General features: G+C 41.4%; 1 protein-coding gene across 1 annotated transcript; it reads left to right on the forward strand.

The window, feature by feature from the left end:
• Positions 1-11: 11 nt before the first annotated feature.
• Positions 12-14,429, forward strand: LOC129102602 (probable phospholipid-transporting ATPase IM). Its single transcript, XM_054612825.1, has 28 exons — positions 12-259; positions 1,227-1,310; positions 1,485-1,543; positions 1,632-1,745; positions 2,017-2,115; positions 2,258-2,319; positions 2,469-2,541; positions 2,707-2,777; positions 2,880-2,962; positions 3,248-3,406; positions 4,259-4,347; positions 4,551-4,744; positions 4,853-5,061; positions 5,156-5,199; positions 5,309-5,474; positions 5,785-5,973; positions 6,731-6,846; positions 6,939-7,103; positions 7,487-7,598; positions 7,713-7,818; positions 8,885-9,035; positions 9,461-9,644; positions 9,781-10,004; positions 11,009-11,092; positions 11,254-11,499; positions 11,729-11,867; positions 12,081-12,211; positions 12,732-14,429. Exons 2-28 carry the CDS (start codon positions 1,256-1,258, stop codon positions 13,035-13,037), a joined length of 3,630 nt encoding a protein of 1,209 aa, XP_054468800.1. The 5' UTR covers positions 12-259; positions 1,227-1,255; the 3' UTR covers positions 13,038-14,429.

Consider the following 14,429-nt stretch of genomic DNA (forward strand, 5'->3'; position numbering starts at 1 on the left):
GGCACCTTTCTATCAGCACCACGCCGCTTCACCTGTCGTCCATCTTTCCGTCTTTCATCCCGCTGGAGGCCCCAGGTCCAAACCCCTGTCCTCCACCGGTGCCTGGACGTCCAGACAGAGCCCAGACGAGGGGGGCCTGGATTCACTTCACCTGAGGCCGAGGCAAAGGGGGGATTGACATTTTTTCTTGGAGGCCCCGTGTTCCTGTGTCTATGTGTGTGCAGGACTGTACACAGGAAGTCACTTTTTTTTGTTTCAGGTATGTGGCTGGTTCTCATTTGCTTTGCAGACCTTTGCGAAATGGTGAATGTACAGTGCTTTAGCAAAAAAAGTGACCAATTCAAACCCTTTTGTAATGGGAGACACATTTTAAATCAAAGTCCAAGCTTATTTGTTTTCGACTTCATTAGTTATGCGAGTGTGAGTGAGTGAAACATGCCCGACCAATCCTTTGTCTGACCTGTACACAGAGACAAATCAGGATATTGCTAAGCAGCACAGTGTAATGATGAGAAAATATGTCCCATCTGCCTAAAAGATGATTTAGTATCTGCTTTTACGTGGATGACAGACGATTCTTTTTGACCTATGTTGAAAAAGAACACAGGGAAATTCTTTTTGGATTTTTTACTGTTATGGATTTTACTGTAGACTTTAGCATACTTCCAGTTCTGGTCTGCTACTTATCTGCAGGTAAAACACAAATACCAAGCAAAAAACTACAGATTTTCTGCTGCGCATTCAAACACCATTCTGAGCGAGTCAAACGTTCACATTCATATCGCTATCTTGATCTTTGTTGTTCCGGATTAACTGCCATACATTTCCCTCTGGTACAAAAGGTTGAGAAGGGAGTGCCTCCATGCATTTACAACTCTGCAGCGCAGATTAATAAAAAAGTCTAAAGGATGTCGCCTGTTATCACATTATGCATGTCTGACTTTTGTTTTCTCGCCTGGATGTCATGTTGCCTTCAAGTGTTTAAGGAAAAAATTCCTTAATCTTTTGGCTTTTGGATTTTTTTTTGCTGTAAGAACAAACCAGGTTCTGATCCGTAATTGAATGCAAACAGGCCCTCAATAAATGAACGGGTTCCCCGCTTACTTTTGCCACAGTTTCCCCTTTCTGTGGTTATCTCTTTTTATGTCCTGTTACAAAGAAATGGCCCTTTGCTTCACTGACTATTCGTCACTCTGTGATAAGTAAACGTAATGCTCTTTCTCTAGGTGTGAAATATGGAGAAACTGAGCTAAAGATGGGGTCGGTAACGTCATACTTTGCCCCGCTGTGTGGGAAAGAGGAAAAGATAGGTGAGATCTGGCGCTTACAACTTGTACATTAAATGTTCTTAAAAGTTCTTCTTGTTCTTGCATAGTGTTTGTTACACACAGTGGACAAATTACATACTGCATGTTGTTGTTCAACAATTAAGGCGACCCATTTCTCCCATCTCTGCTTCATCCTTCTTTTTGTTTCTGTCACAGAGGAGGAGAGACACTTTCGAGCGAATGACAGACCTTTCAACCTGTCTTACCACTATGTCGTAAGTATGGAAGTGAAAAAGTGAGGCGAATTAACACTGGCTTGTCTGCTTTTGCCACCTTTAATCTGCCGCTTCCCTCTTTCTGCAGGACAACGCCATCAACACCTCCAAATACAACGTTTTCACCTTCCTGCCCCTTAACCTCTTCGAACAGTTCCGGAGGCTCGCCAACGCCTACTTCCTCTTCCTCATGGTCCTCCAGGTAGATATTGTGTCTTTGTTTAGTGCTGTGTTGCGTGTCAACGTGGACTGTAAATCACAAATGTAGCCAGCGGGGATTGCCAACTGATAGTGGCAGAGAGAAGGATGCCTTTGCAAATGTTGTCCACAAAACATTCGAAGAAGGAATTTGACCTTTGACGTAACGATTTTAGTTTCCAGAATATTTGGTGCATGTGTAGAATGAGAATTATATTTGCAAGATGCATGGTATTAAAGCATTTCAAATGTGTGCCTTTCGGTTCCGTTGACAGCTCATCCCGCAAATCTCCTCTCTGTCCTGGTTCACCACGGCCGTCCCTCTGATCTTGGTGCTGTCCATAACGGCGGTCAAAGACGCCAGCGATGACATAGTAAGAAGGAATCGATCTACTGGGAATTCATTGAAACGCGGCGCTTTGTGGGGATTCCATTTAAATGTTAAGACAAAAAGTAATTCAAACATGCGCTTTAATCTAAATGTTTTCACTGTTTTGTCCCGTATCCCCTCAATAGAACAGGCACAAAAGTGACAAGCAGGTGAATAACCGCATGGTGGACGTCCTCATTGATGGAGAGTGAGTCATTGGCTATGCAAATCCTACAGTATATACTTATAATAAATGATAAAAGTACAAATATAATGTTTTTTGAGCTTCAAAAGGTCATGTTTATTTTTTTCTGTAGTGTTGTGATCTCGTGGTATGTTTTTTCATTTTTCTGGCAGACTGAAAAGTGAAAAATGGATGAATGTTCAGGTTGGAGACATTATCAAGCTGGAGAATAATCAGTTTGTCACAGTGAGTATGGAGATAATAAATAATAAATAAAGATTTTACATCACCTACACTCTGATGCATTCAGTGATAACAAAGAGGGCCCCTGAGCCCAAGACAAAGTTCCAACAAGTGATAATGAAGTTTATCTATGAACTATTGTTCTGTATTAAATGCTTTCATTTTCAGGCTGACCTCATGCTGCTGTCGAGCAGTGAGCCTCTCAACCTGGTCTACGTGGAAACGGCTGAATTAGATGGGTAAGTGTGAATGAATGCATGGCTGACGGTCCATGTCTCACACTAGTCTTGGATTTCCCTCCAGTCAGGTCCTTCTCATATCCTCTTGGGTCTCTCCCCCAGTGAAACCAATCTGAAGGTGAAACAGGCCCTGACTGTAACTGGAGAGATGGGGGACAGCGTCGACGCGCTAGCTGGCTTCAAGGGTGAGAAGCTGAAAGAAGCAACATTTAGCATATTTTACTAAGCAGCCCAGCATTCTGGGAAAACAATATTTATGCTGGATAATTTGGTCAGGATATTGGGATTTTCTCTATATTTATTTTATTCAAATTAATCCTGAGCTGTGGTTAAAATGAAGGTACAAACAATAGAAATTACACAATTAAGTGTATCTACTTTTCCTCATGAAAATATCTAAATTACCAATTGTTAACTTAGATGTGTTGCTGATATCTCTCTCTCTCTCTCTCTCTCTCTCTCTCTCTCAGGTGAAGTGCGGTGTGAGCCTCCCAACAACCGTCTGGACAAGTTCAAAGGAACCCTCACCCTGGAAGGACAAACCTACTCTTTGGACAACGACAAGGTTCTGCTCAGAGGATGTACTCTGAGGAACACAGAGTGGTGCTTCGGTCTGGTCATCTTCGGAGGTAAAAAGTAGCGCCGACCGGACGTTATCCTAACAACAGAATGTTAATGCGGTCACCAAAAAAGTGCACGGGGAGTCGGGGACGGTTACAACTCGGGGCGCACCACTCAAGTCTGCAGGGGCCCAGCAGAGGGCGCTCGTGCTACACAAGAGAGACAAGTGCAAGCAAAAAACAAGTGCAAGCAAAAAAAAATCAGTCAGTAACAAAGTCACAAATTAAAATGACAATAAATAACATCATTGAATAAGAATAAAATACATTTGCAAAGATAATGTCAAGTAAAGTTAAGAACATAAATTTACTATACTTACCTCTATTACTACTAGCTACAAGCGGCTATTCTTTGACGTTGTAGCATAGCAATTGTTAGCCTACCATGTCAGTAAATGACCAACCTGCATTCAGTTGTATATTGCATTGTATATGCTAAGGTTGGAGCTTTTGAGTGATACGAAATTATTGGTAAATTAAGTTAAATACCAAAACCAACAGTCTATTGAAGTGTCTGAAGGAAGACATACTGAACCTAAACTAATCCAGGGGAACAAAAGGAGATATTTTTAGAGCAGCTAACAACTGAATTCGATGATATTTCAAAACGACCGTCGGTTGAGACAGATGTGCTGCTTCAATCAAACTCTATCACTACAGTAGCTTGCATTTAACAGACCAGCATGCACTTTTCTTACAAGTCACTGAGTGAAGTACAAGTTATAGTTCTACTACGTTATAGGCCTGCATGAATAAAGATGTACTCAAAAAACATGGCCTCTGAAAATGATGAAAACGTGTCTCTATCTGTCTGCATGATTGTCAGTGTATAGATATTAACAAGTCTTTGAATCAATCTAGGTCCCGACACCAAGCTGATGCAGAACAGTGGAAAGACAACATTCAAACGGACGAGCATTGATCACCTGATGAATGTCCTGGTGTTGTGTGTGAGTTTTATGTCCGTCCCCACTGCCACACAATTACACCCAAGCTTAGATGTACAGAAAATATTTTCAAATTTTCTCTTAGTGTTGACGTTGAAATGCGGATTGATTTTCAACGGATTGATACTATCTATGAAATATATATATATATATATATATATTTTTATATTTTTATATTGAGATGTGTGATATCTTGACTCGATCAGATCTTTGGCTTCCTGGCGTCTATGTGCACTGTTCTGGCCATCGGCAATGGAATTTGGGAGGTGAGGGAGGGCTCAGTTTTCACAGTCTTCCTCCCTCGTGATCAAGGGGCCAGCGCCGCACTCTCTTCCTTCCTCTCCTTCTGGTCCTACGTCATTATCCTCAACACGGTTGTGCCTATTTCTCTCTACGTCAGGTATGTTCAGGCAAAGAACGACCACAAAATCAAAAAGCAACGACAGTTAGTGCGACAAGTTTACTAGAGTCCTATTCTCACACTTTTCACCATGTGTGTTGATGTCAGTGTGGAGATCATCCGTCTGGGGAACAGCTTTTACATAGACTGGGACAGGAAGATGTATTACCCCAAGAGCGACACCCCTGCCCAGGCGAGGACCACCACACTCAACGAGGAGCTGGGCCAGATCAAATACATCTTCAGCGACAAGACCGGCACCCTGACGCAGAACATCATGACTTTCAACAAGTGCTCCATCAATGGGAAAGCTTATGGTGAGCTGCTCTGCTAATATACAAAGTGTAGTTGCACTGACACACCAGCATGGGCTGAATTATTCATTTGGAAGCATGTTTCTCTGTTATTCAGGGGAGCTGCTCAACTTTTCTGGAGAGAGGGTTGAAATAACAGAGGTTAGAGAAGAATACTGAAACACCATTGTTTGTTTTTGTGATTTTTTTTAGTCAATTAAGTATCAATCCAACTCTTTCCTCCCTCTTGTCTGCTTATTTTACTCCGCAGAAGACGGAGAAAGTGGACTTCTCCTGGAACAAGCTGGCCGACCCAAAGTTCTCCTTTCACGACCACAGTCTGGTGGAGACGGTGAGGGAGGGAAACCCGGAGGCTCAGGCTTTCTTCCGCCTGCTGGCTCTGTGCCACACCGTCATGCCCGAGGAAAAGAAAGAGGGTGAGCGTCCTCCAATGGAGCGGCTTTGTTACTACATGGATGCAGAGGTTTATAGCAGAAGAATTACACTGCTATTGTTCTGTCTGTGGTGGTTAAAATGTGTGAAATCTTCATAGATCTCAGCCCTAAATTATAGAAATTCCTTCATCTTCCTTTGTTTACTCATACATCTTTTTCGTCCTCATATTAACCATTTTGAATGGCAATATTAAAAAGGACTCAGTGACTGATAGCAATACACCCCTCACCATTGTTCTCATTTGAACTTTATTATCTCCCTTCCTCTCTTGTCATCATCTTATCCTGGCAGGCGAGCTCTACTATCAGGCTCAATCTCCTGATGAGGGCGCTCTGGTGACCGCAGCGAGAAACTTTGGGTTTGTGTTCCGCTCACGCACACCAGAGACCATCACAGCCATGGAGATGGGCAAACAGGTCATCTATGAACTCCTGGCTGTTCTTGACTTCAATAATGTACGAAAGAGAATGTCGGTCATAGGTGAGAGAAAGCAGTGCTGCAATTTAGATTTTTCTGTGTTTTGCATGTTGCCGAAGTATGACGTTTGAGTGGTTTGAGAGAGATTGTATTGAAAAATGTCCTAAGTTATTTAAGCCATCACACCAAATACTTTGTTGCCTTCATGGTTTTGCTCCCGGCTACAATGATGCACAGATACCGGGCCGATACTGACTCAAATAGCTGAATCGGTTATCAATGGCCGATCTATTCCGTTCAATTCTATGTTTATATACTATCTAGATTATAGAATAGAATTTAATTTTGTATACGTTTTCACCAATTTGTTGCTGCATGATAACGGTTTTCACTTTAATTGTAATTCCTGTTAACTGTGAAGATAGTTAGATGCTGGTGTTCAATTAATTATTCAAGCAACAAATAACAATTCAGTACATTTATATCTATGTAGTTATTTGTTACATTTTGTTTTACAAAGTTAAGAAAGAGATCTATAAATCAAGCCTGGTGTCGCCTTACACATAAAAGAATGATCCCAGTCACTTCCACACAGTGAGGCACCCAGCTTATTAATTAAACACTGGTATCAGATCAGTTCTCTGTATCGGCCGATACCCAAAGGTATTCACATCCGTATGTATTTATGTGTCTTTTACTCTTTAGTAGAAGACACATAGTTTGCAGGGATGTATTTAAATCCATGTCAAGCTGTCATGAAAGTGATGCTACAACATGCTACAGCTATGTGTCGCCTCACGACTTCCAACATGATTTCCAGTACGTAGCCCTGAAGGCAAGTTGACTCTATACTGCAAAGGAGCAGACACCATCATCTATGAAAGACTGCACCCGTCCTGCAACAAACTGATGGGCGTGACCAGCTTCCACCTCAACGTGAGTGATGCCGTTGGGTTTTTTTTGCAACGTGTGTGCCCATATTCAACTAAAGTTTTGAAATGAATTTTTGATCTGTTCAACTGAAACAGGAGTATGCAGGAGACGGCCTCCGCACGCTGGTCCTGGCCTACAAGGACTTGGATGACAGCTACATGGATGATTGGAAACTACGCCACCATGAGGCCAGCACCGCCATGGATGACCGAGAGGAGAGGCTTGATCAGCTTTACGAAGAGATAGAGAAAGACCTGATGGTTGGTCCACCTGCTGAATGCTTTGGCACATCGCTGCATAGTTTGATTGAGTCAGCAATTAGCTGGTTAATTTCTTGGATGGTACTTTAGGTGCCTGCTTATTGGGAAAATAATTTATTGTACTGTATATCCAGCTAAATTATTGCATTAAATAAATAATGATGATACATCGAGAAATGATAAACCCTGCATCAGACCAACAAAAAATATCTAATATGCAGATTGAACTGCAATTTATTCCAGCATTTCTTTATTTAAAATTATGTATTTATTTAGGTTTTAATTCTGCCAGAGAAAGAATATGAGCATTGAAAATATTGTTGGATTTTTACAAACAGAATGAATAGTTTGGATGTGACCACCCTGTTCTCTGTGTTTTTTAGCTGTTGGGAGCGACCGCTGTGGAGGACAAGCTGCAGGACGGCGTGCCACAGACCATAGAGCAGCTGGCTAAAGCTGACATCAAAATATGGGTGTTAACTGGGGATAAACAGGGTCAGTGACACATATTCTCTCTCTGTGGATCTAATCATGAATCACAGGGTGCATGTTTTGTCTTGATGTATGATTTGCATCACAGTAACTCTGAGTATTGATGGTTTGAAACAGAGACGGCAGAGAACATCGGCTATTCCTGCAACATGCTGAGAGAGGAGATGAAGAAGATTTTCATTGTGGCAGCCAACACGGCTGAAGAAGTGAAAGAGGAGCTAAGGTAAGTCGGTCAGAAAGAAATAACTACAACACACGATGGGTCTGCTGGTCAGAGGCTGTTTCGCTATACTGAATAGAACATTTTTTTATTAAGTAGGTAATTTTCGAACATCAAAAAAAAATTAAGGACTGACAATGTATTTGACACAATTTGGCATGCATTTGATGCTTTCTTTTTACATAGTGACTGCTATACTAAGTACTGCTCTAAATGACATTGGCCCGCCCCCATTAGTTACGGTTCAAGTACGCAGTTTACTATGATAACTGTGGCAAACTTAGCACTTGAAATTATGTAGTATTTTTAACAATGCCTCCTTGATTTCACACATTATTAAACAAAACCGGGCTCCTCATTTCTTGCTCTCGACCATGGATCAGCTGAACTGCAGCTGGCATTTTAGTTCTATTCTAATGCTTAAATTCTGTTAGTTAACGGGGAGCCTCGTCTCCGACTGGCTTTAAACGTTGTACAGTGAATCGAATTCAAATGAAAACCCTAAAGTGTCTTAAATATGCACATGATGCATGCATACATGATATAATGCTCCAGGACCGAGGCTAAAGCTACGTGTCACAGGCAAAATGTAAGCAACCTAATCAGCTGATAATCCACGTAGAATACGTTGAAATAAACATAGAGCATTGTTTGCGTATTGCACACATGCCAATTCACGTTTTAATAACTCAAACATCAAGTCCGCTAGTTGAGTTCATGTTTAGCAATTTAGTTGTCCATTTGATAATTTAAGGAAATTAAAATGATAGGGATACAAAAAGAAACCTTTAGAAGGCCACTGAAGGAGGCATTATGTAAACTGACAAACAGCCCTGAAGAAGAGGAGTGGCTGATAAAAGTTTATCATTAAACTCAGTAACTTTTTATTGCCATGTTTATTGTTAAGCCCTGCTGGCATTGTGTTTAAATTGTTGGCAAATCTTTTAACTAATAATGAGTTGAAGTTTGTTTGGATCCTAAACTATTAATTGGAGAAAGTACAGTTCATGAAAAGAAGAAAAACGTAAGAGCTTTTCAATAACTCCTCCGACCATCCCCCTTTTTTCAGGAATGCAAGGAGGGAAATGTGTCCAGAATCAGAGGACGAGCCGACTGTGATCAAGGCTCGCGCCGGCCTGTTTTGGCTTCAGAAGACTGAGAGAGTGGAGGACGAGAAGGTTGATGGGGAATATGGCCTAGTTATAAACGGACACAGTCTGGTAAGATGGACACATTTCTATGTTCACCAGCTGCTGAATAAACAAGAGATTTTGTACCCATTATTTTCATATATCGTTAATCCAGAAGAAGTCCTGCTGGAAGTCTGTTTTTGTTTTTTATGAAGTTGCTTCGCTGGGCCCAAAACTGTATCACCATATTGTACAATATAAAAAACCAAATACACTGTATTTTACGGGCTGATTCTAGAATTTTTTTACTTAATATATATTGAAATCTAACTATTTTCAGGCCAACAAATAAAATTAAGGATTAATTATTTCTTTACTAGAACTCTCTGTATTCCTGACAGTGTGGAGAGGACTTATTGTTGGTGTCTGGTTGAATTCTGTTTTGTTGTTTTGGGGGGGACTTGACTCATGACCTCATCACGGTCCTCTAAGCCCTTCTTCCTTTTGGTCCTCAGGCCTTTGCACTGGAGAACAACTTGCAGCTGGAGCTGCTGAGGACAGCATGCATGTGTCAGACCGTGATTTGCTGCAGGGTCACCCCTCTGCAGAAGGCCCAGGTGGTTCAGCTGGTCAAGAAATACAAGCAGGCTGTCACTCTAGCCATTGGCGACGGGGCCAACGACGTCAGCATGATCAAGGGTGAGCTCCTTCAACTCTATTTAAAAAAACACCAAGAATCAGAAAGATGTACTTGCAGTAGAAGCAAACACTGAGTCAATAGTTATCGCTACTCATTACGTGGACTCTGTTTCTTTGTTCTCTGTCCGGTCTTCAGCTGCTCATATCGGTGTAGGTATCAGCGGTCAGGAGGGCATGCAGGCGGTTCTCTCCAGCGACTACTCCTTCGCCCAGTTCCGGTACCTGCAGCGCCTCCTGCTGGTGCACGGTCGCTGGTCCTACCTGCGCATGTGCAAGTTCCTGCAATATTTCTTTTACAAGAACTTCACCTTCACCTTTGTTCATTTCTGGTACGCCTTCTTCTGCGGCTTCTCTGCTCAGGTGAGGGACATGTGTTGGTATTATGTCACATATTTGATTTGGTTTCATGCAGTGTGAAACATCAAGGAATCAAGAGAGGCACATGATTCACTAGTTAGCTATTAATAGTGCATATTGATAGAAACCTAAAATGATGTAAATATGTTTCATTTGTAATAATATGCCCATATAAAATCAATTTGATGCTTTGCAAGCACAAAAAATAGCATCGTTAATGAATATAATATAATACATGCAGGTGACATCCGGAATAAACCACGCCCACTTCCTGTCCTCTTTCTGACTACAGAGACAGATCAGTTTGTTGGTTTAGCAGATACAGATAAATTCATCTCTGTAAATTGTGATCGAATACAGTTCCAACTTAAACCAATTTTAGTCTTGCGTTTTAAAAAAACCCATAGAAAAAACCATAGAAAAAAACTTCTATGGTGGCAAAACCAAGTCTATGAGATGTGACTCTACCTCTCTCTTGATTTATTCCCTCAGTAAACATTATAACATGAGTTTATGGTCTCAATCTCTAGTTTCAAGTCTTTTTCAATACAGCTGTTCATTTCATAAATGATGGTCTATTTAGAGTCAAATAGACCATTAAGCAGAGTATGTTTCAGGGCGGGGCTACCTTGTGATTGACATGTCGCTACGCCATTGTCAGTTAATTGTAACGTTTTGGTCGCCTAAAAATGTCTTTGTCAGCATACAGTTGTAGTTAGCTCCACCCTCTCATGAAACTTCGGGTTGCAAAAACCCAAGATTGCAACAGTCAAAATCCAAGATGGCGTCATATTCATACGGCAGTCCACATACTAATGGTAGATGCCACTTCTTAAATAAAGTCTATGGGAAAATCTCAGCAAAATACAAATAGTTTGCTAAATTGCAATGATTGCAATGTACCCTATTCAACAAATGGTCCACCAGAGAAGTATACATAAATAGATATAATGTTATTAATGCTGTATTTACATGTTTAATGTTCTCTTTGTTGTTCTTGTTCAAAGACTGTGTATGACGAGTGGTTCATCACCTTGTACAACCTGGTTTACACGGCACTTCCTGTCCTCGGCATGAGCCTCTTTGACCAGGTATGCACTAATTTAAGGGATAAATTATTGTTCAATCAGTTTTCTAATAGTTTTGAAACTGTTTTTTTCTCCTTTTCTTCTGTTTAATACCATATAATGTATCAGTTCTTCACACCCCACCTGTATCCTCTGGACTGTCTCTTCTCTCTCTGTGTCTGCAGGATGTGAATGACCGCTGGAGTTTTCAGTATCCTCAGCTCTACTCTCCGGGCCAGCTGAACCTGTACTTCAGTAAGAAAGCCTTCGTGCGCTGTATGATGCACAGCTGCTACAGCTCCCTCATCCTCTTCTTCATCCCGTGGGCCGCCATGTACGACACGGTCCGAGATGACGGCAAAGACATCGCCGACTACCAGTCCTTTGCTCTGCTGGCGCAAACCTGTCTGCTGATTGTGATGAGCATACAGGTGAGGAAAGCCAAGAAGCAACACAGCACGCGGAGATGGCAGGATTTTTGTCTCAGTGACCGGATTAGCCACAAAGGACATTCTCTCTTGTTGTATTTATCAAATCACCGAAGTTACATGTACTGTTTTGTATTTTATTCATAGTACTTACCCCTAAAACACACATTATGAACGAATGAATATGTGAGGCAGAATTAAAAACGTTAGTTTATTTTTGTTATTCTTGCAGCTGTGTCTGGACACCTATTACTGGACGGCAATGAACCAGTTTTTTGTATGGGGCAGCCTGGCCGCTTACTTCGCCATCACGTTAACCATGTACAGCAACGGCATGTTCCTCATCTTCACCTCCTCTTTCCCCTTCATCGGTGAGTACATTTAGCTCGTTTACAGAGGCAGTTTGGTGGTGCCCACGTCTTCAAATCGCAGTCCTCTGTAGGCAGACGTAGTCCTTTTGTGCATTTAATCTTTAAAAAACAAAAGTCAACTACAAGCCATACACACTGTAATAGGGATGCATGGTAATAAAGGCTTTTACTATGTGATTGTTACTGATAGTCTGATGCTTCTTGAAACTCCAGGCACAGCAAGAAACTCTCTGAACCAGCCCAACATTTGGCTCACCATCTTCCTGACCTCCCTCCTCTGTATTCTGCCTGTGGTGGCTTTCCGCTTCATTCTCATTCAGCTTCAGCCCACCATCAACGACAAGGTGAGACATCACCTGACACAGACATTTGTTCTACCTCATTATCTTTCTACCTCAATAATTAAAGCTCTTGGAGTGATAAATATGTTATATTGCAATAAAAGGGTCATTAAAACTCCCACAAGACTACCAAATATGGTAGTCTTGCATTCTTTCTAACAACCATCGGGGGGGCGATGTCTCTGGTTGCAAAAAGAAGTCTATGAGAAAATGACCCTACTTCTCACCTGATTCATTACCTCAGTTTTCACTTCTAACAGTTCCATTTATATTAATGATATTTAGATATAGACTAGACCCTCGTAATAAATCGAAGGTTCCATTATGATACAAGAATATACAAGCCAGGGGTAAGTGTGTCCTGTGTATACTATCGTTATAAAAATATCAGTCAAAACATTATAGAGGTAGGTGGACACTGACACGCATGATAATTAATAGCATTAAACCGTCCCAGGTGAACAAATGTATCCAGATTAAGAAGTCTACATTAAAGACTTGTCCCCCTCTCTCCCTCCTCTAGGTGAGACATAAGTTGCGGAAGGAGGCCCTGCCGGCGCCCGCTCCTCGTCTCGCGCGCCGCAAGCGTGTCAGCACCCGTCGCTCCGGCTACGCCTTCTCCCACGCGCAGGGCTACGGTGACCTGGTGACGTCACGGAAGTTCCTGCTGAAGCTGCCCCTGAGGAGCCGACCGGCGCTGTTCACACAGACGGACTCTCCACTGGCTCAGAACCAGCCGCAATTCTACCGCACCATCACAGAGGAGCAGGAGGACTCACAGAGCTCCTCGCAGAGCCCCCAGACCGAAGGTACCACCGCAGCAGAGTGAGCGGGGACCTGAATGTTCTAGTTTTTATACTGGAGCGCAGGGTCAAGATCACTATTTGGATTGTCTCGGGGTCGAACATTTACACTTCAAACTGAGTCTGACTTCAACTCAAGTTTTTTGTTTTTATCTAGGGGAAGGAATATCACTGTGAAAATGTTGAACTTAGCAGCACATACAGCCTTAAAGGACCACACTGGTGCTTTTGTGTGTTTCAGCAACACTCATATACTGCAGTCTGCACCACTGCTGACCATTTTCAAAATTGATCACAATGTGGTAGATAGATTTTCTTCCTCCCAGATAGATAATGGCTTCAATTTAAATCATTTCAACTCCAATCAACAGATGGATTTCAGCAGGGACGTTTTGGGTAAACTGTATTCAAACACACTTTAATCTCTCAGATGCAGAAAAGCACCTTTAAATTGCAAAAAGTAGAGATGAATAAAACATTTAGATTTTCCAACAACATACTTCATAGATGTAAAGCTTTTCAAATGAATTTCATTTCAACCTTATTGCCATTATACTTGCATACAGAAAAATCAGTCTTTCAGAATAATGCAACCTGTGAAGTGTTTGATTTTGTTTAAGCATACAGTCCAACAGCTAACTCAAATTTCTGAATTCAACATGACCTTGAACACAAACAAGGAGTTATTACTTTTTTTTTTACGTCCCTACTCATCACTGCCGGAGGAGACGGATCGTGTAGATTTCTCCCAAAAAATGTTAGTGGACATTACTTGTAGTGAGATAAGCAGAAACATAAGCAACCTGGAGGGGTCATACTTTTGGGAAGCTTCATGAAATGGCCAGAAGTACTGTATGTAGTTTGTCCTTAACTTGCAATAACATGCAAAACTGCAAAAAAAAAAAAGGTTGCCACTGACTGGTCCTGAGAAACTGTATCATCACTGCCTGCAACATGAAGTTGTATTTTGTACCTTTTATAATTATTTTCTGTTTTTGTTCTTCAAGTGAATTGTCAATACTCAGGGTGTCATTCTTAGAAGGCATTATAAAACCGTGATTTCCATTGAAATCCAAGATGAACCTATTTTCACTCTGTTGTTTACATAATTAAATACGTAAAGATTTTTTAAAACATTGTTTTACTATTTCTCTGTGTTAATAATCTGTTTGTTCATTTAATATTTCTGTGCTCGTTAGGAGATGTATAACTCTGCAGTATTTTTTGAAGTACAGCCGGGGGGGGGGGGGTCGGTCTTGTCTCCCTATCAATGGTACAGTGATGGTTTAAATGTAAATGAGGGACAGTGCAGGGACCTGCAGGCTGCACATATTAATCATAAAAACCCTTTTTTTTTCTATCTAAACACATATTTTGCCATTGTGTCTTTCATTTTATTATGTTACCCTCAAGGTTTC

The sequence above is a fragment of the Anoplopoma fimbria genome, chromosome 14 (assembly GCF_027596085.1).
Source record: "Anoplopoma fimbria isolate UVic2021 breed Golden Eagle Sablefish chromosome 14, Afim_UVic_2022, whole genome shotgun sequence".
Lineage (NCBI taxonomy): Eukaryota > Metazoa > Chordata > Actinopteri > Perciformes > Anoplopomatidae > Anoplopoma > Anoplopoma fimbria.

Coding starts and splice junctions, on each gene's coding strand:
- LOC129102602 (XM_054612825.1), top strand. CDS start 1,256: ATGGGGTCGGTAACGTCATACTTTGCCCCGCTGTGTGGGAAAGAGGAA. Junction 7,819..8,884: donor GAAGTGAAAGAGGAGCTAAG/GTAAGTCGGTCA, acceptor CCCTTTTTTCAG/GAATGCAAGGAGGGAAATGT. Junction 11,093..11,253: donor GCATGAGCCTCTTTGACCAG/GTATGCACTAAT, acceptor CTGTGTCTGCAG/GATGTGAATGACCGCTGGAG.